The sequence below is a fragment of the Dasypus novemcinctus genome, chromosome 16 (genome assembly GCF_030445035.2).
Source record: "Dasypus novemcinctus isolate mDasNov1 chromosome 16, mDasNov1.1.hap2, whole genome shotgun sequence".
NCBI classification, from domain to species: Eukaryota; Metazoa; Chordata; class Mammalia; order Cingulata; family Dasypodidae; genus Dasypus; species Dasypus novemcinctus.
Genome location: NC_080688.1, coordinates 51,008,523 through 51,033,527, shown reverse-complemented (window position 1 = coordinate 51,033,527; position 25,005 = coordinate 51,008,523). Strand labels below are relative to the sequence as shown.

Sequence of the window (25,005 nt, the reverse complement as noted above, 5' to 3'; positions counted from 1 at the left end):
ATGTGCTGCAGGGGTTCTCCAGAATGTATTTGCCGGATGCAGTAGATGTGCTACAATGATGGAAGAGTTTGTTGATGTGGGAGGGGTGGCGTGGGTGGGGTGGGGGGTATATGGGGACCTCATATTTTTTGAATGTAACATTTAAAAGAAAATAAAGAAGAAAAAAATAAATATAAGCTTATTAATATTTTTTAAAAAGATACTTCGATTACTTAAATGTTACAGAGAATATATAGGAGATTCCCTTATGCCCTGCTCCCCACACCTTTCACATTAATAACGTTCTTAAATGCATAAACTAAAATTACAAAGGAAATCAGTTACATATATTGAAATAGTTACTAAATTTAAAAAAAAACACATATTATACTATACATATGTGCTTCTTTCTGAACACATTAAATAACAATCCAATACATTAAATAACAATCAATACATTTATCTTGAATAAGAACATAAAACTGTGGTGTAGTATCTGACAAAGCAAAACACATATCATGTTGGACATCTAATCGAGTTAGATTTTTTTCAATTCATGCTCATGGACCCCCTGAAATCTGGTTAAAAACCCTTGTTCTACAGGTAACCTCCATCTCTGGCCCATCTCACCTTAGTTCTCCCCTTCCTCAGCTTTCTCTCAAAGCATCTGCCAGCCACCTCTCCCCTATCCTGAAACGCTCTCTTAGCTTTTACGGAGTGTGAACCATCTGGGCTTTCCTCCTCCTGAGAAGCTCTTCTTTAGCTGCTCTTCCTTTCCCCATCTCCACACACTGGTATTTCACAATTCCCCCTTTAATTTCCACAAGCCCTCCCTCGGCCATTTCATCACCTTCCCCGGTGTCAACCTATTTTCCAATATTGTCAAATCCTGCTAAATTCCCATTTCTAACTGCCTATTCACTTTCATCTTTTCAGCCTTTTAATCCACCCAGCTCAATACTGTCATATACCCTGAAGCACAATTCTGGCCGTGTCACAGGTAATGGCCTGCATTAATTATTAAATACCTTCCTAACTCCTGAGCCTGGCATTTGAAAGCTTCCACAATCTGGCCCCAACACACATCCCTTAAGCTGAGTTCTGGCCAACGACTAATTTCCGAACAAGCCCTGAACTTCCCACAGCTGTGCTCTCTCTCCCGCCGCTGCCTAAGGGAAACACGTCGCGCTCCGGTCTCTGTCAACATTCTAGTTACTGGGAAGGGCTCAGTCGAGTATCACGTTCTACCTGAAGATTATCCCGACCGTCTCCCGCTCCACGCGCCTACTCTTGCGCTCCGCGGCAGGGCCCACCTCCGCCTTGCACCCTCGCCATCCTGGGGCAGGGCCTACTTTCCTTCCCCCAACCCACCGTGGCTTCCCGGTCTGTCACTGCAAAAACTCCTAATGTTTGTGGTGACTGTGCTCTGGTTCCCCTCTTCCCTAAATACAGCACCACGGGTTCTATTTTGTTTTAACTTCCTTGTTGCTACGCCAGGTTCTGCGTTACCTATTTACTTATTTATATATTTCTTGCTGTCACCCACCCGTAGTGACCGCCGAGTCCAACCTCACACGCGATAGACGCCTTCCTGCCGCCTGCTGGGACCCGCCACAGAGCTGCAGTCCTCCGGGCCTCCTAGAGGGGCGCCCCGACCCCACTTCCGGCGCACGCGCGGCCCTAAGCCGTCCTGGTCCCGCTGTAGGGTCCGTCCCCGCAGCCCGCGGAGCGAAGGGTGAGTGGGGCGGTCGGGCCGCGCGGTCCCGGGTGTTTCCCCAGCCGCTTCTGTCCGGCCTCAGTCCTCCCCGTCGCCCTTCCCCGGCTCCCGGTCCTGCCTCTGCCCTGGGCACTGCCTGCTGTACAATTCTCACGCCCCTGCTCGCTGTCACCCGTCCGGCCGCCCACTTGCTCCTGCGTCCGTCCATTCATCCGTCTGTTCACCAGCCCGCTCATCCATCCGCCCTTCCGTCCATTCACTCTTCAGGCTGTTTACCCAGCGCCTCCCTTGTGCCAGGCCGCAGGCTGAGGAATAGCAGGGGCGCTGATAAGCTGTTTTTTCCCACTTCTCACATGGCAAAAGCACGCTCTTGCGTCAGGTCTCCGCCGTCAGTCTTGACTTACCTAGTGTGTATGTTAGATCTTTAATTAGTCACTCTTAGACCTCCTTTTGCTTTCCCCTTTTATAGTTAGTCGAACTATTAAATTAGCTAATTATGTGTATGTGTATCTGTTTAACGCCTGCTTCACCCTACTAGTTTGAAGCTCTGTGAGGACAAAGACACCGTCTTGTTTATACCTCAGCCTAGCGCCTAGCATAGTGCCCAGGACAAAGTAGGTAATAAATATTGTTAAATAAATTCGTGAAAACCAGAGGCCATGTGTTAGAGGGTCCTGGGGTTTGATGGGAAATGCAGATGTGATAAGGCAGTTCAGAAGATTACACATCTAAAAGGGTGGACTCTGGAGTTAGGCCACTTGGGTTCAAAACAGTCCAGACTGTATCACTTACAAGCCCTATGACCTTGGGCAAATTACATAACTTCCTTTTTTCCTCTTTATTAAAACGGTAGTAACAATGCCATGGCATTGTTTCACAGTCCATGACTGTGAAAATGAGATGGTTTTAGATGCCTAAAACAGGTAGTCAGGCTTCACTCTGTAATAAGGGCTCAGTAATTGTTTTCTGTTAACATTAAATAAGCAGACAGTGCAGGTACATTATAATAATAGCCAGGCTGCAGCAAGCTGAACTGTGCAAAAGTACCTTAAAAGGTTCCCCCCTGGGTAGCTTGGACTGAGATGTAGGTGGGAAAAGGGACTCCCCTTCTCCCAGAGGGACTGTACCCAAGCTCAGTGCTTCCCATAGGGCTCCCCAGCGCTCCCTTCCCCATGCTGAGCACCTTCATTCCCTAGACAACTCTATAAACAACTGATACCTAAATCTAGACTTTATATCCCCACTGACAAGGTTGCTTTCTTACATTTGCATTGGGAAGGTAGAGGGAACTCTTCCCTGGAATGCAGCAGTGCCTCTCCCAACTTCCCTTCTATGGGATATTGGCAGAATCAGGTTCACCTGTCCTTCCTTTTGCTCACTCCTGCATGGTAAGTTTCCCCAATAAAGCCTGTTGTATAACCCACGCCTTGTGATGTGGAATTTGTCCTTCCCTTGCCATGTACCTATGTGTTGAGTACCTATTCTGGGTAAAGCACTGTAGTAGATACTTTATTTCCAATCTTTATAATAATCCTGAAATGTAGATAATGTTAATTCCATTTTTAGGCAAGGAAATGTAGTCTCAGAAAGGTTCACTTTTGTGTAATATATATATCTTTTTAAAAAAAGACAATAAAAAATTTTCATTTAAAAAAAAAAAGGTTTTACTAGGTAGGTAATGTCACCCAACTAGTGAGTGGCTACACTATCACCTGACTCTAAAGTCTGGTTCACCTGATTCCAAAGCTGGTGCTCTTCCTTTGAGTTAAACTACCTTCCTGCAGAATGAGAAGTGCTGTGGGGACATTTTTCAATCTTATTAAGCATTCAACAATGTTGGCCACTGCCTCTTTAAACTGTTCTCCCTTGACTATAGTGACACATCTATTCTTATATAGATACATAGCACCTACTGTGTGCCACACATTGGGTTGGGTGATGGAGATACAACGGTGATCAAACTCTTTAATATGTGAAGAGCTTACTTACAGTTTAGTTGTGGACAAGGCAGGCATTAACCAAATAGGCAGACTAAAGTATATATCATGTCAAAGTCAGAGAAGTCCTCTGAAGAATGGAAAACAATTCTCTCTAAACTTGTCTTTCACCACCCCTTGACTGGCCCAGGGTTCTCAGAACCTTGGCTGCACATTAGAATCACTTGTGGAATGTTTTACAAGTGTGGTTGTTGGGGTCCCACTCAGGAGATTCTGACTCAGTAAGGCAAGGCTAGAATGGAGTTCAGGTATCTGTGAATGGAGATGAGTACCATGAAAGAGAAACAAGCTTTCTATGAAAGCCTCACCTTGGCTGAAGGGTTTTCTTTGTTTTTTAAAAACTGGTCAGAGGAACACGATCAGATTTGCAGTTTAAAAGATCATTCTGGTTACAATGTAAATAATACCTGGAGGCAACCAAATGGATGCTGGGAAGCCAGTTGGTGGGTTATTGTCTAGTGCTACATAGATCACAATAATTGGGATGAAGTGGCAGAAATAAAGGGAGGGGAGGAAATAAAGTCAAGATTATTCATTTGCATTAAATATAGGAAGAAAGTACAGGAAATGTCCAGGTTAGGGATGTCTCCAGGTTTCTGGCTTATGCAGCCAGCTGCATGTTCCTATTTCCTGAGACAGGAATGCTGGGGAAAGAGCAGGTTTGGGTGGGAGGGATCATGAGTTGGTCATGAATGTATTGAATTTGAGGTCTGTTTGAGAAATTCCCAAGTTAGGATGGGAGTGAAGAATAGAGGGTAATGAGGACTGGAGCTTAGACCAGAGGTCTTAGGTAGAGGTGGGTGGTAACTGAAGGTGTGAATGAGATTGCCTAGAACAGGGTTTCTTAACCAGGGGTCTGTGGAAAGATTTCAGGGGGTCCATGAGCTGGAATGGAAAAAAAATCAACTTACCTTTATTTTCTCTGACCTCTAACTGAAATCTAGCATTTCCTTCACTTATGAATGTATGCAATAAATTACAGTAGTGTTCATTTCATATCACATTACAGTTGTTGCATATAAAAAAATCGCTTATGCTCACCCATACATCAAAATTATGGTAGTTGTTAGATCTGGTGCTAGTTGAGTGTCATAAAACTATCTGCCACTGCATTCTGAGAAGGGGTCTGTGGTTTTCACCTGATTGGCAAAGGGCTCATGGAACAAAAAGGTTAAGAACCCTTGGCCTAGGAGGAAAGTAGAGAATCAAAGTAGGAGAGAACTTAGGGCTAGCTTTATAGAAGTCTGTTACGGAGAATGGTGAACTGTAAAGGAGATAGAGAAGGAGCAGAGACATGCTTGATTAAAAATTTCCTTTCAGCCACACATCTGTGGAGGACAAGTTGATGAGGTGTAAGATTTATAATAAACATGGAATACTGTCATAAACATATTGAAATTAGAAGGCAAGAAACATACCATAGACCAGTAATCACTAGGTAAGGACACATCAGTGTGATGGCTGCTTGGTAAATGCTGCAAAACATCAATGTAGGGAAGTGGACTTGGCCCAGTGGTTAGGGCATCCGCCTACCACATGGGAGGTCCGCAGTTCCAACCCCGGGCCTCCTTAACCCATGTGGAGCTGGCCCATGCATGGTGCTGATGTGTGCAAGGAGTGTCGTGCCACACAGGGGTTCCCCCGTGTAGGGGAACCCCATGCGCAAGGAGTGCGCCCCGTAAGGAGAGCCGCCCAGCGCGTAAGAAAGTGCAGCCTGCCCAGGAATGGAGCCGCACACACGGAGAGCTGACGCACCGCACAGAGATGACGCAACAAAAAGAGACACAGATTCCTGGTGCCGCTGATAAGGATAGAAACGGTCACAGAAGAACACACAGAGAATGGACACAGAGAGCAGACAACTGGGGGTGGGGTGGGGAGAGAAATAAATAAAAAATAAATATTAAAAAAAAATCAATGTACAGATCTGACAGTGCATTGTTACATGATTTCTGACATGCCAACTGTCATATAATAATGAAAACTACAGAAATGTATGTAGTCTTATTCTCAAAAATTAAGAAGAATAATATCCCTAGGTTTTTATGTATTTATCTGAGGGTAGAGTACCTATTTATATCTGGCACCACACAGCTTACAAAAAGAAAAAAGCTGCTTTGTAGTCATTTCACATCTAACTTTTTTTAGGAGATACCAGGGATTGAACCCAGGATCTCATATATGGGAGGCAGATGTTCAACCACTGAACTATATCCACTCCCTAGATCTAACTTTCTTAATGAAGAGCTTGTGATATTGATATCACCATCCCTCCAGTAACCAGGGCCAGCTGGAAACCTGAGTCCTTCTTGACAGTTCTCTCTTTCAAATCCTTATCCAGTACATCATTCCCATGTCCTGTTAAATCTCCCTTCTATATATCTTTTGGCTCCCATAGCCCAGTTCCTCACTCTCTCTTGCCCAAATGATTCCAACAGAACCTTTCCCACCTCTACTCCACACCATTCTCTGAGTGGGCAGACAGACCATCCAGCCATCCCGGTGGATGCAAACTCTGTAGGGCAACCTTCCGTTCCCTGGTTGCCTGGGCATTCCTCTGTAGGAACCTCCTCTCCCACGACTACTTAAGTGCCCCAGGCTCTGTCCTGTAGTTTCTCTCTCTCTCTCTCTCTCTCTCTGTGGCTTAAAACAACAGAAATACATTGTCTCAGTTCTGGAGACTAGAAGTCTGAAATGAAGATGTCAGCAGGGTCATGCTCCCTGTGAATTCTGTAGGGGAGGATCCTTCCTTATCTCTTCCAGCTTCTGGTGGTTGCTGGCATATGGTTTTAACCCTGGCTGTACATCAGAATCAATTGTATGTTTACTGGTGCCCCACCCAAGGAGAGTCTCACTTATGGGGTCCATGCTCCATGGCTGATTCTGAGGCCTAGCCAGAGGCAATAACCACTGCTCTGGGTGCCCTAAGCTATCTGCAACTTCCTCAGTGGGGTACATCTTCTCATAACCACTGTTCTCTCTGCTTGAATGGCCTTCCTCTACATCTTCACCTGACTCACTCATATTAAACCTGAAGAGATGTCATCACCTCCAGGCAGCTCTCCCTGCCATTTCTTTCTGCCCCTCACTCTGGTCTTGGTCAGTCATCTTTCCCTTGTATTCCTTGGGCCCCTCTTCTTACCTCCTTCCTTGGACTTATACTGTATTTGTCTGTTTATTTGTTGCTTTCCCAAATAAGACTCCTAGAGGACAGACCTTTTAATCCTGAGACTCCTGTTTATTACACTACCTATTATACAGTAAATGCCCAAGTGTTTCTTGAAAGAATGGATAAAGATATCCATTCCTATTATCTTTGTGTTTTCTCAGAACCTTGTGACATAAAAAGTCAATTATAATTTTTCCTTTTTTGTACATTTACCCTGGTTATTCTCCATGATGCCTTCCTAACATTTTCACCATTATTCTTTTTTTTTTTTAAAGATTTATTTATTTATTTCTCTCCCCTCCCCCTGCCCCGGTTTTCTGTTCTCTGTGTCTATTTGCTGCATCTTCTTCTTTGTCCGCTTCTGTTGTTGTCAGCAGCATGGGAATCTGTGTTTCTTTTGGTTGCATCATCTTGTTGTGTCAGCACTCTGTGTGTGCGGCACCATTCTTGGGCAGGCTGCACTTTCTTTCATGCTGGGTGGTTCTCCTTATGGGGCATGCTCCTTGTGCCTGGGGCTCCCCTATGCGGGGGACACCCCTGTGTGGCACGGCACTCCTTGCACACATCAGCACTGTGCGTGGGCCAGCTCCACGGACCTCCCATATGGTAGACGGACACCCTAACCACTGGGCCAAGTCTGCTTCCTTGATACCAACCAAGATTACCCAGAACATTAACCCATTCTGTAATAAAAAGAGCAAGTGCTTTAGAGTTGGACAAACTTGGATTCAGGCCTTGACTTTGTTATTTACCAATTTGTGGTCTTGGGCAAATTATTTACTTTCAAGAATCTCCATTTCCTCATCTGTAAAATGGTGATAATACTTATGTTAGAGTATTATTGTCAAGCCCAAATAAAATCATATTTGTAAAGTGCCGGACCCATAGTATGTTTTTGTGAAGTTAAGTTCCCTGTTTCGGAGGAGACCCCATTGCATAATAGAATGAGCTAAATACTCTGGTTGTAAATCTCAGTTTTGCTGCTTACTAGCTGCATGTCTTTGGTGAGCTTATGAATCTCAGTATCCTCATCTGGAAAATAGGCATAATTATGACTGTTCTTATAAAGTTGGGAAATTAGTTGTAGGGAAAATTAGATAAAAATTTGTTTTAAGTATCTGGCTAGTACTTGGCATCAAGTAGGAGCTCATTAAAATGGTACTGTTATTCTGAGGAGTAGTAATATACTACAGTGTTTTTTCCTGCTGTCCATGCTCTCCAAACACTATTTATTATCCCTAATGTTTATCCCTAATGTTATTATTAAATGTCAAAGTAATTTTGACTATACTTAACTTTTCTGTTTCACATCCTGAAAAAAACACTACATCACCTAAAAATATTAATTAAATGGAAGCCCCTTTTTTTGTCAGTTTTCTTTCCTGTACTGCACTTCCTGGCTACTGGCCTTCAGTACCTGTGTTTATATTCTGAGCACATTTTTTCCCTTATGTTACATTAGCATTGTATACCTCAGGAGCTCCTTGAAGAATTGAAATTGAAAAGGAATCTTTCAGAAACAGACCTTCTCATCCCTGTCTCAACTGGGGACCCTTTTCAGACTGTCTTTGTCCAGAATGTCAGGGGAGTCCACAGCCTTGCCCTGCCAAGCTACAAAAGAACAAGAAGGACTTATAATTGTGAAGGTTGAAGAAGAAAATTATGTTCAGGAGCAGGAAAATAGCCTCCGGGGAAGCCCCCATAGTCAGGAGATCTTCCATCAACAGTTCAGACAGTTTGGCTACTCTGACTCTGCTGGGCCCCGCGAGGCTCTGAGCCGACTCCGGGAGCTTTGCCACCAGTGGCTGAGACCGGAGATACACTCCAAGGAGCAGATCCTGGAACTGCTGGTACTGGAGCAGTTCCTGGCCATCCTGCCTGAGGAGCTGCAGGCCTGGGTGCAAGAGCATCGACCAGAAAATGGAGAGGAAGCAGTGACTGTGCTGGAGGAGCTGGAGAAAGAACTTGATGAACCAAGGCAAGAGGTAAGAAGTAGGTGGTTTATTTTTTCTATTTATATTCAGTTAATGGGAAGCCAGTGATAATGACTTGGCCATCAGAGGGGAAGTATAAAATGTCTATCTTTTGGGTTATTGTTTGTCCACTGGGTTCAAATCACTAGGGCTTTTAAAAAGCCCATTGTTTTCTATATATTTATCTGGTTACGTTTCTGATCCTCCTGTTCTGGTTACCCTAGGGGTTTTCCTCTAGTATGTCCTTTGAATTATAGTGCTGGTATGCGATTACTCCTAGGACACAGCTCATGGCCAGGAGATTATCTGGAAGGAAGTGACATCCATGGGAGCATTGAAGTCTCTGACAAGCCAGCTCCAGCCTTTGGAGAATCAGTGCAAGAGTGAGACTAAGAAGTCCCAGGCTTTTCATGAGAGAGGTGAGGAGCCAGAATCCATTTGGGTTGGAGGATGGAAGTGAGGGCTATCATCTGTGGCACTGTTCATTTTCTAGGTCTTTTTTGTTTGTTTTAAGGAACAGGGGTCACTTGTGACTGTCATTAAGTATTGTGGAAAGACCCACTTGCTTAGAAATATTCTCTCAATGGCTTTGTCTAGAATATGAAATTCTAATATAATTTCTAACTTTGGATTAAGAATTAAGGTCTCTAATCCCACTTCAAGATTTATACCCCAAAGAATTGAAAGCAGGGACTCAAACATATTTGTACACCTGTGTTCGTAGCAGCATTATTCACAATAGTCAAAAGATAGAAGTAACCCAAGAGTTCATTAATAGATAAATGGATAAACAAAATGTGGTATATAGATGCACAATGGAATATTATTTGGCCATAAAAAGGAATGAAGTTCTAGTGCATGCTACAATATGGATAAGCCTTAAAGACATCATGTCGAGTGAAATATGCCACTCACAGAGGGACAAATGCCGAAAGAGCTCAGTGATATGAAATAATTATAATAAGTAAATGCATTGTATTAGTCAGCTAAAGAGATGCTGATGCAAAATACCAGAAACTGGTTGTTTTTTATAAAGGGTATTTATTTGGGTAGGGGCTTACAGATACCAGGCCATAAAGCATAAGTTACTTTCCTCATCAAAGTCTCTTTTCACATGTTGGAGCAAGATGGCTGCTGACATCTGCGAGGGTTCAGGCTTCCTGGGTTCCTCTGGGCTCAGCTCCTGTTTTCTCCACAAGGTCAGCTGTAGACTCTCAGGTGAATGACTCTGTCTCTTTCCCTGGGGCTCTAGCTTAAGACTTCAGCATCAAACTCTAACATTAAAACTCTAACATTAAGAACCCCCAACTCTGTCCTTTGCCATGTCTTTTATCTTGGTGGGTGGGGACTCAATGCCCTAATGATGTGGCCCAATCAAAGCCCCTGTCATAACTCAATCATGCACAGGTGATCAAAAACATAATCCAATATCTATTTTTGGAATTCATAATCATATCAAACTGCTATATGTATAGAATCAGAAATTAGAATACAGGTTACCTAAGATAAATTTGTGTTCTCCCATGCAATAATGTTGAGTGAAATAAGTCAGACACAGAAGGACAGATATTCTTTGATTCTACTTATTTGAAATAACTAGAATATGAAAACTCATAGAGACAGAAAATCGAGTATAGCTTATCGGGGTAAGGGGCAGGGAGAATGGGAAATTAATACATAATGGGTACAGGGTTTCTGTTGGGGGTAACAGAAAAGTTTTGGTAATGGACCCTTAAGAGGCAATTAAATGCAATGCATGATCTTGGACTAGATCTAATAATGGAGGAGAAAATGTTCAAAAAGACATTAGTAGGGCAAGTGAAAGATATGAAACTTAACTATATGAAGTTAAATTATGATATAAAGCATACTGTCTATATTCCAATTCTTGTAGTTATAGAATTTGAAAAGGTATTTTAAATCCTATATTGTATTGCTTTTCTAATTTTTACAGTCCAAATTTTTGTCCCTGCACAATTATATCGCCACTTTATACCCTTTATAATTTATACTATTTATAATACTCTTTATAATTTGACCTGTTTACTACTTCCAGAAAGTTTCTCATTAAGTCATCAGGTCTATTTTTCTGCCTTTATTATATGCTAAGTACATTTTTCATAATTGTTCCTTTTTTGAATAAGCATAGCCTTGAATAATTTTATTTTCTATCGAAGACTTGTGGGCAGTGTGAATTTTAATGTTCAGCGCTAATCTAAAGAATGGGGAAAAGGAAAGCCAGATAGCTCTCTGCTTTTGTCAGGTATTCATTGTTGATGATTCCAAGCCAAATTAATATTATTTTTGTTTCAGTGCAGCTAGGCCCTGCTTTCTTCCAATAGGAAAGGCAAATGACATAGTGGAAAGAAGGCAAACTTCAGTGTTAAGGATTTTGACTCTTGTCTCTAATAATTATTCTGTGGCCTTAAGGGTAGGTGAGCCTCAGTTTCTTAATCTGCAAAATGTGTATAAGTTTGAGGACTTTTGGAAGGATTGGAGTAACTTAACAGTTCTTTAGATTTTTCCTCCCTTAAAATAATTCAAGTTACATCAGCCATCATCTAGTTGTCTACTGTTACCAATTAACAGAAATCTAGAAATGAGAGGGGCATGTTGTATAAGAGTCAGAAGATTTGGCTGTTGGGTAGTCACACCTGCCAGTTTATGTTACCATTTATACATAAAAGAATGATCATACAAGACTCCCTCCTGACTCTGGAATGAGTCAGGAATCCCTAATATTCCTTTTCTTATGCTCTGTGTGTCTTACTCCATTTGCTTATAATCATTTGATCCACTGGGAACCTGTCAGAATCTGCAATTGCCTTACTAAACTTTCTAGTTCCTCCCACCTTTCTGTCCAGTAATAACTCTGAAAGCATTTCCCAATTGTATCTGCTACTCTCCTATTTGCTTGAGGCACTACTGATTCAAGACTACCAGACATTTTTCTTTATCCTTATCATTGTCTTCCTTTCACTTCATTCATTCCCTAAAAATACATCTTCTTCTCTAACCCAGGATTATCTCCTAGATTCCAGTTTTCTCACCAGTACTCTTATTTACCACCATCTTCTCTAACTAGTAATGTCTTTCCCTGTTCGCCATCCCTCCTCACAAAAGTTCTCATTCTGTTCCCCTTACTCTCTGAGTTGGCTACCTCTCACTACCTTAGCTCTTCCCAAGTCACTTCTTCAAATTCTTCTACATTGGGAAGCTAATTTAAAAAGTTTTCCACTTAATAGGTGTATGTTTCATTTGATTTATTTTCTGTTCTGGCTGTAATATAGGTTCTTTTCTTCAAACTTGGGGAGCAAATGACACTTATGTTTTCTATTCATATTTTTAGGTGGCAAGATGGTGACTGATAAAGTGTTGACACCAAAGTCAGAAATTATTGAATGTGTAGCATCAGCAGCCATGATATCACCAGGAAGACTTGCTGGGGAAACACCTTTAGGACAGATAGCTGGAGAAACTTTTGAAAGTCTGTGCAACTTTGAGATGCAAAAAAGATATGCTGCAAGAAACAAATTGAGTCATCTCCCTTCCCAAGAAAGACATTTCAGTTTGGTTACCTTTAATAAGAAAATCCCCATGGAAGAGAATGTCCTTAAATGTAACGAAAGTGAAGGAACTCTTAGTCTGAACTCAAATGTTACTACAGGACAGAGAATTTGCAATGGGGGAAAGTTCTATGAATGCTTTGACTGTGGGAAAGTCTTCTGCCAGAGCTCAAAATTGATTAGACATCAGAGAATTCATACTGGAGAGAGACCTTATGCCTGTAAAGAATGTGGCAAAGCCTTCAGTTTGAGCTCAGATCTTGTTAGACATCAGAGAATTCATAGTGGTGAAAAACCTTATGAGTGTTGTGAATGTGGAAAAGCTTTCAGGGGAAGTTCAGAGCTCGTTAGGCATCGGAGAATTCACACTGGAGAGAAACCTTATGAATGTGGTGAATGTGGGAAAGCCTTCAGCCGGCGCTCAGCCCTTATTCAGCATAAGAAAATTCACACTGGAGATAAAGGCTATGAATGTAATGAATGTGGTAAGGCTTTTGGTAGAAGCTCTATCCTTATTGAACATCAAAGAATTCACACTGGAGAGAAACCTTATGAATGTAATGAATGTGGAAAATCCTTCAATCAGAGCTCAGCCCTCTCCCAGCACCAGAGGATCCACACTGGGGAAAAGCCTTATGAATGTAATGAATGTAGGAAAACATTTAGGCATAGGTCAGGCCTTATGCAGCATCAGAGAACTCATACCAGAGTTTAACTCTGTGGATAAGAGCCGCACAATTGTGAAATACTAATAATTCACTTTGGGGGTGAGACTCCACCGAAAATAAAAATTTCCTGAGAACAGAGTTCCTGTCCCCTGGAACACTTCAGTACTCTAAGTAGTCCACACCTAGATGTTTGTTTTGACTGATAGAAGTGATAAATGGAAGAAAATTTTCAGCCAGATTTTCTCCAAAAAAGAATGGTAGGTATTGGCTAGAAATGTCTAACTAATTAATGGCTGATGGTCTTCATCAATATCTTCCTCACCTCACTCTTCTTTTTTCAATTTATTGAAATATATCACTCATACATAAACATACACGAACAATAAGTGTATAATAGTTGTGAACTTACAAACATATATAACATCTCACCAATAACTTGCGTTGTTTTTAACCTTTTTAATGGTTAAAGAGCATTGTTAAAATATTACTACTAAACAACTCACCTCACTCTTTACCAACCCAGATTTAACTTCTGCTAAGCACCTTCACAGTCAGTCCAGGATTGGGGCAGAGATCCTGAAAGAGCTCCTTATAAGATGGACCAAGAGGTAATCCCTCCATGGCAAGGATCATAGCTTGGCAAGAGCATTTGAGCATTTGGCAGGTGGAGGCATGAGCTGAGAGCTATTTAGCTATCTGAACTGAGATGGTAAAATGTTGACTTGTGCCCTGGATCGGTGTAAGTGGTGTCAGGATTGTCAGTTCATTCTGCCCCCTTGCTAGTTCTCTTCGTCAGCCCTGAGCTTCCTTCTGAGGTCAACTGAGGTCTTTATTTACTGAACACCTCCTATGTGCCAAGGAAGACATGGTAATAACCCTCTCAAAGTTGAGGGTAGTGGGATATACATATTTATTACACAGGTAATTACAGAAAGTATGGTAAGTACTTTGGAAGGATAAATCCAGGGTTCTGTCAAAGGATATGTCAGGGCTACCTAATCTGCTCTGAGTCATTAAGGCTTCCTGGATGTAATGCTATTTCAGTTGAGACTAAAAAGGTGGCCAAGTCAAGAGAACATTACAGGCAGATGTTATAGCACATACAACAGCATGAAGATGAGAGGATCTTGGAGACATTCCTTTATTAGAGCTCTTCTCTTGGCAGAAATTTTCTTTCATAGATCCTGCTGAGAAGCCGGAACATGCCTTGGGCTATATTCCTCTCTTCCTCTTTATAATCACTGAATGAGGTGGTCTATCCCAGACCCAGAATGACCTAAGAGACTTTGAAGTACTCAGGTGAATCAGTGTGATGGAAGACTGGTGTATCTTATGGATATGGGCATGTATGCAATGCCAATAAGGAAAGAATACATACTGCCGACTAGGGAGACAATGGGGATTGGGAGTGTTGGAGTCCCATGCCTCCAGGGCCCAGGAAATGGGAAGCTTACAGGAACACAGAATGGGATGTCTGCCTTCCCCTCTTCTGCTGTTCCCCATTACTTGTGCCCCTCATCATCAGGCTTCTAGACACTAAGCTACTTGAGGGCAATAAGTATTTGTTCACTTATTCCCACAGATTCTACAAATCTGTACTTCTCTGCTAATTTTTATTTTTTGGCAGTTTTAAATAACATAGTTACTGAGGGCAATTAATACATAGGAGAAAATTTTGATTACTATTCTAAATGTTCCAATTTCTCTTCCAGATAGCATCACTTCTGAAGAAGACTTGTGAGCATAGCTGTTGTGGGAGGTAATAGGGGAGGTGGAAACTGGAGAGACAGTCTTTGTGTCCAAAGTTTGTGGGATTGTCATAAATCCAGCAATCCTTCAAAGGATAGTGAGTTGCCTTTTCCTATAGGGATAATTAGATGATTTCATGTTTTTAGTATCACATAATTATTGTTTCTCCTGATTGTAAATTAATCATAAACATTAATACAGAGAATGAGAAAAGTATAAATCACCCACACTCCCACCACCCATAAAAGAAACATTGTTAACATTTTTTGGAATACTGTCTGTTTTGTTCTCTCTCCTCCCTCCTATACCCACCCTCTGTAGTATTTTTGGTTAAAACCTTATTTGGCAAATCATTTTTTGGTAACCTATTTTAACATTTATACTTTGAGTATATACTTCAACAATTTAGTATTATAATGTAATGATGTGTTGTAATAAAATTTGAGTTTCAAAGTTTTGCTTTGAAATTTTTTTCTTTCAAGAATAAGGATCACAATAGGATTTTGGGTAAGAAACCAGGGAAATGTTCTTAGCTTTTCTTACCTGGGCCAAGAAGTGTTAAGAAACTGACATCTGGTCCCTAGGGTTGGAGTCTACCAGAAGTCAGAAAACTGAAGGTCAACTAGAGTTGTGTGGTGAGTTAAAGTCCATGGGATTGAGAGCAAAAAGTAGCTTATTTAAAAACACACCTCCTGTGTATACCGGAATCAGGATTCTTCCTCCCTTTTGGTAATGTTTCTCAGCACTAACTGCTTAGGCCTATGGACTGGGCCAAGAGCCTAGGAGACTGCCACAGTCCTTCTCCCTCAGCAGCTTCAGTATAAATGTGCAGAAAAGGCCCATGACCCTTTAGGTCAGGGGTTCTTAACCTTTTTTGTTCCATAATCCTTTGCCAGTCAGGTGAAAATCACAGACCCCTTACTAAGTACACACTATACTATTATTTAATAAATATATCACACCCACACCAACACATCCCCACAAAAATGTTTTTCTGAATTTCAATTCAAGCTCACGGACTCCTTGTTAAGAAACCCCTGCTTTAGGTCATTTGTGCCAGTCAGTAAGGCAACTATAAACAGTAAAGTTACTGAGTATCACTGTTTCCAGTCCATCAGAGCACCAGGGAGAATGGATACAAGTGGGACGGTGGCCTGGCACATTGGACTCAACCTTCCCCTTGACTTTAAAGAAATGCCTTTCAGGTCTGTCCTTCCAAGATGAGAAATTACTCTAATTGTCAGTCTTCCTTGCTCAGCCAATATTCAGATTCAGGATGCACTTTCTGGGGGAAAAGCAGCAAAGAAGTTCACAAGGGAGCCTGGAGAAACCCAAGGTCAGATTCGCTTTAAATAACCAATCCTCTCAGCTGGGTAGTGTTAGTTGCAGTTTATAGAAATGAGAGAGAGATAAGAAACTGGTGCTTAGCACCTTGCCTAAATTGCACATTATCTTTTTAAATCTGCACAAGATCCATCTAAGGAAGACATTGTTACCCCCCTGGACTGCCTCTGTACCCAGAGAAACAAGAGGGTTTTGAGCAGAAAGGGAAAGGCATGTCCAGGTAAATTAGGAAATAATTGTCTTTGATATCCCCCATATACTAGTGCCCTTCCATTTCAGAAAAACAGAATGTTGAAGCTTTGACAATAAGAAAACTTCAACTTCTTGAAATTGAGGATCCACAGTTGTAAGGTGACATGGGTGTAGAACTCATGGTATAGGGCTAACAAGAACAAAGATCATTTCAAAGCTATTGCTTTTTCCAGCCATACATCTCCTTCATACAAATAATTTTGCATAGGAATTTATAATTTGCAGAGGACTTGCTTGTATACCAGATGTGAGATGGGTGACTCTGCCATTGTCATTTTCCCAAGAAAATCAAGGATCAGAGACAAGTTAGCTAATGTCCATGAAACTTAAAAGGGACAGATATTATGGAGAGCAAGTGTTTTACTTAGTATTTTCTCAACCCTCCTGGGCTTCCAATCTCTTTGAACTTTTCACTCTCTCTAATTTTAAGAATATTAAATATTTACTGTAAAAAATTTGGTACAGGAAAAAAATTTAATCACCTGAATCTCATCATCCAGAGATAGCCACTATTATCATTCTTATATTAGGTATTTCTAGCATTTTTAATGCATAAATAATTTTTACATGGGATCATATTGTACATACCATTTTGCAATATTTTTACTTAATATATCATGAATGCTTTGTCATTTTAAATATTAACTGATATCACTTTTAACAGCTTTAATATTTTCTTATACATTCATGATTTCTGAAGCATACATTTCCAGGTAGAATTTCAAAGTCAAAAGGCAATGCTTAAGGCTTCTGGTATTGACTGCCAGAGATAATACCTATTCACGTCTCACCAGCAGCATTATGGACCCCATTTCCCTGAATATTTGTATTATGAAGGAAAAAAAGTGCCATCTCAACCGTGCTTTATATATTAATAATATATATATGTACTATTAATTCTAGTGAAGTTGCACATCTATTTATTGTCTACTGTTATTTAATCTTTTGTCATTTGCCTGTTGAAATATTTTTTCCACTGGGACTCTTTCTTGGGGGGGAAAGTATAGAGCAGTGGCTCCACAGAAGGGTTCTGGATTCCTATTCCCTGGGTTTAAAGTCTTACATCACCATTTTTAGGTTTATGAACCCAAGCCTTCATTTCCTCATCTGCAAAATGTGGGCTATTGTGAGAAATAACTAATACTTATATACCAACCCCTTAGCAAGTATCTATTACATTTTTTACTGATAGATGCAAGAGCCCTCTCCAGAAAGAATATTTCCCTTATGTTATGTTATCTTATTTTCATATTGTTTGAGTCTTTTCTCTGGAAAAAGAGGAAATCAAGATTTGAACAACTCCTCCCATGTATTTTGTTACACTTTATCTTTTATCCCTCAACTGATCTTACCCCTTTCTTTTTTTTAACAATCCCTTTCCTTTTAGCCCTTCTGCCACTCTTACTGGTTAGCATGTTCCCATCTGTGTAAGTCCCAAAAGGACCATTCTTATTAAAATTCTTCTTTATACACAGGATTCTAGATTTCCATACATATTTATGCTTTTGGTACTGTTATTTCTCCAACCTTTGAGGTCTTTGAATGATGTTTTTACTGCTGATTAATCCGTACAACTTTTCAACATACATTAAAAGCACCAGCCCAGAGATACTCTTCCCACTGCCCCCCGCCCCCAAGAGAAAAGTCTCTGGATTGATCGTGATTGTTACTTTCTATTGTTACTTCCTTAGCATTGTCTTTAACAAGTTAAATTCACAAAAGGTATATGAAATACCGCTGATAAAAGACAAAATTAAACATTGAGGTATGTGAAGAATATCATCAGTCACAGACCCAGAGAGAAACTGACAAATATTTTTGAGTATCTGCGCCCAAGGGAACGCTAGGAACTGCAGGGGATAAAACCCCAGAAACAAATGATATGGCAGACATAGCAGCTTCTGACTCAGAACAAAGGAGTTAGGAGGAATATGAGAGCAGCTCTGTTAGTGATAAGAACCAATGGAGGGGAGCAGATGTGGCTCAAGTGGTTGAGCTCCTGCTTTCCACATGGATGGGAGATCCCAGGTTTGGTCCTGGTGCCTCCTAAAAACAAAACACGAACAACAGGCAAACAAGACAAAAACTCAGGGGAGTCATTGTGGGTCACTGGGTGAGCACTGTTTTCCCACGTACAAGGTCTGGGTTCAGTCCCCAGCCCCAGGACCTTAAAAAAAAGGAACCCTCATACCTAGGAAAGGGGGACTTATAACTCCTCATTTCTAAACTGGTCTCTTTCTCACCCTTACACCCATGGAAGTGCTAGCCTAGCCTGAAAGTTGGGCAAGGAAACTAGTCCTTTTTCTGGGGTCATACCAGACCAAGACAGGCTCCTCACAATTGTGGTCCAAGGGCCCATTTTGTTCAATAACGCAAACTTCACTGGCTCATATTTTGCTACAGAAACTGCTTAAGAGTCTGACTCCACCCCTGCCACTCTTATAGACCTCCCTTAACAGGAATTGAAGAGGAATGCGCCACACAAGTGGCCTTGAACATTTAATTCCCAGATGTGCCAAACTTTCTCTTCCTGGTTTATTTCCTTTACTGGGAACATTATTCCTTGGCCTAAACCTTGGCTAACTTTCCTACTCATCTTGCATATTACTGATCTCACTCTAGTGTCATTGCCAGTTTGCCTCATCCATTAGACTTATTTTCCATTGTATCCCTACTGCCTGGCACAAAGGGGGCACTCAAAAAATAAATGTTGGATGAATTAATTTGCATTCTTTCCTTTCACTCATGTCTGGCCTGTCCTGGGCTCAACAAATTACTGATGAAACCATTTCCCCATTTTGTCTTGCTGCTCTCACCATCCTTATTTGGGACTATAAAATTTTTTGAGTTCCTGAGTGACAAAAAGTCCCTCATACTGCACAACACCCCCCAACCTGGCATACTGACAATCTAAAGCAAAGACAAAAGCCTGGATCATGATATTCTTCTTGTGATTTTGTCATGGGAAGTGATGTTTCAATGCTACATTCCCATTTTTTCATGTCCTGAGGATTCCTAATGGTAAGAGAAAAGTTGGAAGTGACGGCCTCTCCCATCTGTCATTCTGATAAGGAAAAGCTTTTAAGGGACAATCTGCATTAGCACTGGGAGGTGCTATATAAAGCAATTTTGACTCAAAACCTAGTAGTTTACAACCTTTGAGTCTTCCGCCAAAGTAAACCCTACTAATAAAGATATGACTCTGACTGAAGCATTTACAGTATTCATTGTATTCACAATTTACTCTACAGTGTGAATTCTCTGATGGCGCAGAAGTACTGATCTGTGCCTGAATGCCTTCCCACATTCATTACATATATAAGCTTCATCCCCAGAATGGATTCTCTGGTGCTGAGTAAGGGCTGAGCTCCTTTTGAAGGCTTTGCCACATTCATTACACTGGTAAGGTTCCTCTCCACTATGAATTCTCTGATGTCTGATGAGGTTTGAGCTCAAACTGAAGGCTTTTCCACATTCATTACATTCATAGGGTTTCTCTCCACTATGTATCCTCTGATGAGTAATCAGTTCTGAGCTCTGCCTGAAAGCTTTTCCACATTCATTACATTCATAAGGTCTCTCTCCTGTATGAATCCGCTGATGTCTAATAAGCTTTGAGCTTTGGCTAAAGGTTTTCCCACACTCATTACATTCATAGGGTTTCTCACCAGTGTGAATTCTTTGATGTATAATGAGATATGAACTTTGACTGAATGCTTTACCACATTCATTACATTTACAAGCTTTCTCACCAGTGTGAATTTTCCGATGTCTAATAAGTGCTGAGCTCTGATTGAAGGCTTTCCCACATTCACTACATTCATATGCTTTCTCACCACTATGAATTCTCTGATGAATAATAAGGTATGACCTCAAACTAAAGGCCTTCCCACACTGGTTACACTTATAGGGCTTTTCTCCAGTATGGATTCTTTGATGTTGCGTTAGAGAGGAATGCTGTTTGAAACTGTGCCCACATATATCACATCTATAAGGTCTCTCTTCTGTAGGAACTTTCTGGTATGTTACAGAACTTGTAGTTAGAATCAAACTTCTTTGAGGATCATCATGATGGTTTCTTTTTCCTAGAGATTTGTGTGTGAAGATCACTTGACTAAAACTGCCTCCTTGGGAAGGGGGTCTTCTTAATTTCTCCCCTGTAGCAATTCCATGCTGCCACTCTAAACTGCTTTCATGTTCACTGACTTCTCCAAGTGAAGGTTCCTTGGGGAGTCCCAGTGACTTTTCTCCAAAAATTTCCTTCTTTGTCACCAATTCATTATTCTCACAACCTGAAATGATAAATAGCAAAATAAGATTTTACATCTCTCCAGGACTTTCAATAGTCACCTACTTGTGAAAAAGTAGAAGCTTCTACCTAAAAAGTTATCACTGTCCACTGTATTTTTTTTTAACTGCTCATACTAGGGTTCCTCCTCCTTTCCAATGCTAAGACTTGTATGGACAGTTTGAATTTCATTCTTTCCTACCTCCTATGAGTCCTCAAATGTTAGATTGCTTGGTACTCCTTTCCTATTCAGTCACTTTCTCTATTACCTCCTAGTCACCAGCATTTAAATAAGCTCAAACCTCTTGTCTTTTTAAATCAATCTCCTTCCTTGTATCTCCCTCAAGCAAACTCACTCATTCCCATTCACAGTAAACCATCTTTAACAGGCTCTCTCTATTCATTTCCATTCTGGAACTTGGTTCCTGCCTTGCTCTGCTCCACTTTCACTGATATTACTCTTGCCAAGGTCACCAACTTCTGTGCTGCTTAATGCAATATGCACATTCCAGATCTTACTTAGTTGGCCTCTCTACAGAATGTGAGCACTGCTAAAGATGTTCTCTTTCAGTCATATTAGCCTCAGTTCTGTGGCTGCTCCATTTTAGTCTCCAGGGTTAGTCACTCAATCATTACTGTTTGTCAGGATTTTGTTCTGGATTGTCATGTATCTTCACTCTATAAACTCTCAACCCTCAAGGCTTCAATTACTACTTATAAGCTAAGGTCTCCCTATATCCTCATTTCTATATTAGTTCTCTTTATTAAGCTCTAGACTCATATTCAACTGCTATTTTGGCATTTTGCAAGTATTTCACAAGCACCAAAATGTCCCCAACTAAATACATCATCTAATGTATTTGTTTTCCCTTAAGTTTTCTCATTTACATTAATAGCATCACCATGAACCTGTTTAACACTGAAAACTAAGTATCATCTTCAGCTCCTCTCCTTCACCCTCCACCTTTAATAATCAGGAGATACTGCAATGTAATTTAAACGCTGATGAACAGGAGTCAGCTTTGATCTGCCACCTTGTCCCCCACCCCATAAAATGTCTTTGATTTACTGACTGTGGTCATCTCTGCTACAGTAGACTTTAACAAGACTTCAGAACACTTCTTTTACCTTAGTCAAATCCATTCTCCACCCTGCAGCTAAGTTTTATTTATTTTTTATTATTATTATTTTTTAAAGATTTATTTATTTATTTAATTCCCCCCCCTCCCCTGGTTGTCTGTTCTTGGTGTCTATTTGCTGCGTCTTGTTTCTTTGTCCGCTTCTGTTGTCGTCAGCGGCACGGGAAGTGTGGGCGGCGCCATTCCTCAGCAGGCAGGCTGCTCTTTCTTTTCACGCTGGGCGGCTTTCCTCACGGGCGCACTCCTTGCACGTGGGGCTCCCCTACGCGGGGGACACCCTTGCGTGGCACGGCACTCCTTGCGCGCATCAGCACCGCGCATGGCCAGCTCCACACGGGTCAAGGAGGCCCGGGGTTTGAACCGCGGACCTCCCATATGGTAGACGGACGCCCTAACCACTGGGCCAAAGTCCGTTTTCCCGTGCAGCTAAGTTTTAAAACACAAATCATGTCACTCCTTTGCCCCCTTTGCCCAAAGCTCTTCAACTGCACTCCACTACACTCAGGAAACTGTACAAACTGATTGCATAACATGTTTTCATCACCTGGATTCCATTTTCCTCTCTAGTTCATCTCTCATGAACAATTGCCCATTCAAGTCAAACTGACCTACCTGCAATTCCTAGAATGCCCTGTATTCCCTCCTCCTAGTACACTGTTGCATCTACTTGGGACAATCCTCCTTTACATGGCTTTCTCCTACTCATATTTTGGTTTTTACCTTAGATGTCTCTTCCTCGAGGAAGTGTTCCATGAAATCACTAAGACTGGTTTAGTAGCCTTTCTATGTGCTTCCATAGTACCTAGTACCTACTTTTAATCTACAACTTACTACACTGTATTGCAATTGCCTTTTTGCTTGCTCAGCAACCCATCGAGACTTGAAGCTCCTTGGAGATAGAAACCCAGTGCCTAGCACAGTACCAGATATACCCTATTATGTTGTAAAATGAAGGGATAAGTAAGTGAATGAATGATAGAGAAACTGACACAAAGAGAGTTGTCTGCAATTCATGAGGGTTGCCAAAATTAAAGATGCTAAAGTGTGCACTTCTGGTCTGGAGTAATAAAGTGTGGAAAATGCAATTAATTCTGTATCCTTAAATTCAGAAGCCTAACTGATGAGATGAGTTTCTATTCCTCACCACTTTTGGGGGAAAGGCAAGGTTCCCAGGATTCCAGTTGTGGTTCTAAAGGCTGGAGTTGAACGTTTGTTGACTCTTGGGATGTCAAATCCTTCCATGGCACTGCTGGTCCCTGTGGACTAGCTGGAACCTGAAGTCAATAAAATATGGTTAGCTTTATGAGAAAATTCCTGAGGAAGCTGCTTAGCAAAAGTCTGAGAGAAGATGTCAACAAGGATATCTCTAGGGATGAGGGTTAGGGGAGAAGAGAGTTATTTAAGGATAGAGACAGATACTGGTCCAAGCAGTTACTTTAGGGTTATAATTCAGTAAAGACCAATTTTCATCCTGTAATGATGATGCCACACGCTCCAAACTAAAGTCTTTCTCCCAAAACACATCACATCTCCCAGTTCCCACCTGCTGCCCTGGATCATCAAACTCTCTCTCCAAATCTTCCAACAGGGTCACAGCTTCCTCGCCACTTTTTGGACTACGTTGTTGAACCCAGGTCTGCAGCTCCTCAGGCAGGATGCTCAGGAACTGCTCCAGTACTAGCAGTTCCAGAATCTGCTCCTTTGTGTGCAACTCGGGCATCAGCCACTGATAACAAAGCTCCTGGAGTCGGCCCAGAGCCTCCCGGGGCCCAGGTGTCTCCTGGTAGGAAAACTTCCTGAATTGTTGGCGAAATATTTCTTGACATAATCGGCTATTCCCATTCTGTTTAGATTTCTGACTCCAGGAAAGGTCCCCTTCTACTTTCACTAGTGTTAATTCTTGCTCCTGAGGATCCTGTGTTACCAGGGTTGAAACTGCTCTGGATTCTACAGCCATTCTAGGCTGAACCAGCTTAGTAAAAAGTTCACTACAAATGGATTCTGTGCTTCATAAAGAGTGTCTTTGAATATCTCTTCTTTCAAAGGCTTTCCTAAAGGATACCAAAGCATTATTAACTTATAGCGGTGGGAAAAACAACAAAAAACAACCTCTAAGAACTTGTAACTAATTAAGATTAGTCACTCCAGTAATTTATTGAAAGGGAACAAGTTAGAAACTATGATTAAACAGTAATCAAACGGCAAACTAAAAACCAATCACCTATCTCCCATTCTGTAGGATTCCTACTACTAATGCTAAAAGAAATGATTTTTGAGGCACAAGGACCTAATAGTAATATAAATCATAGAGTGAGAAAATTCTTTCCTTTTCAATTCTCTTTAAATCTTGATTATATCAAGGAGAAAAATCTCATTTCCTAATGTCTTTAGCTTATTGTAAAACTTGCAGAGCTTACTTTTTTAAATGTTTATTTTTTAGGAGGTACCAGGGATTGAACCCAGGACCTCATTCATGGGAAGCAGGTGCTCAACCACTTGTGCTACATCTGCTGTCCAGAGCTCACTTTATTTTAAGAGAGCAGGCCTCATACTTAAATTTCCAAGGGCAGTATCTTTAGCTACAATTTAATAATGCTGACTTTTAAAATGTTTTGTTACCAACTCACCTATCAAATGATGTTGATTTTAAGGTAAAAATAAAACATTTTTAAAAATTCACATTAAATATGAGTTGACTTAAATTGTTGCTTTAAATTGTCATTGGACATCCGCTATTTGTTTAAATTTGGGATTCACTTAATTCTTTCAACAAACACTGAGGCACTTACTCTGGCTTCTTTCTGTCCTGTGATCCGCACTAGGAAACACAGGTTCTTGCCTGTGAATAGATGAGCGTATGGAAGAACTAACGAAGTACGTGATAAATGCTTACCGTGTGTTTAAAAAAACTTGTTAGAAATCAAACAGACACAAATGTAAAAAGCACAATTTCAGTCCTCAAAAAGAATATACTAGGAGTAAAATTTTTAAAAGTGAACCACGATAATAAGTAATTATATGGTACAGACCAAACATGGTCCGATTTTTAGGATAGAAGGATATCGATAGTAGAGTTATGTCCTTTAATCGGTCAACAGGGCAGATAAGTAATACTTAACTTAATCCTGACATTAGTTAATTTTAGAGATGAGACCCAAATCTGT

The 25,005-nt window shown here is 41.0% G+C and overlaps 2 protein-coding genes across 2 annotated transcripts in view; one reads left to right on the top strand and one right to left on the bottom strand.

Moving 5' to 3' along the window:
- The window catches only part of ZNF397 (zinc finger protein 397), a 69,544-nt gene extending 44,804 nt beyond the window's left edge, over positions 1-24,740 (bottom strand). Inside the window, exons 1-4 of the mRNA XM_071208640.1 lie at positions 24,631-24,740; positions 23,385-23,892; positions 22,986-23,115; positions 19,664-20,706 (exon numbers count right to left, since the gene is read on the bottom strand). Of these exons, the coding sequence (XP_071064741.1) occupies positions 19,664-20,706; positions 22,986-23,115; positions 23,385-23,798 (1,587 nt within the window). The 5' untranslated portion in view covers positions 23,799-23,892; positions 24,631-24,740. The remainder of the gene's footprint in view (positions 1-19,663; positions 20,707-22,985; positions 23,116-23,384; positions 23,893-24,630) is intronic.
- Positions 1,565-15,271, top strand: ZSCAN30 (zinc finger and SCAN domain containing 30). Its single transcript, XM_004464499.4, has 4 exons — positions 1,565-1,714; positions 8,325-8,847; positions 9,116-9,254; positions 12,185-15,271. The coding sequence occupies exons 2-4, from the start codon at positions 8,440-8,442 to the stop codon at positions 13,114-13,116; spliced, it is 1,479 nt and encodes a 492-aa protein (XP_004464556.1). The 5' UTR covers positions 1,565-1,714; positions 8,325-8,439; the 3' UTR covers positions 13,117-15,271.
- Positions 24,741-25,005: the final 265 nt, after the last annotated feature.

Bases quoted from the DNA above. Each gene is read 5' to 3' on its own strand.
- ZSCAN30 (XM_004464499.4), top strand. From the start codon at position 8,440: ATGTCAGGGGAGTCCACAGCCTTGCCCTGCCAAGCTACAAAAGAACAA. The intron at 8,848-9,115 runs GTAAGAAGTAGG...GATTACTCCTAG, and splicing joins TTGATGAACCAAGGCAAGAG to GACACAGCTCATGGCCAGGA. The intron at 9,255-12,184 runs GTGAGGAGCCAG...TCATATTTTTAG, and splicing joins CCAGGCTTTTCATGAGAGAG to GTGGCAAGATGGTGACTGAT.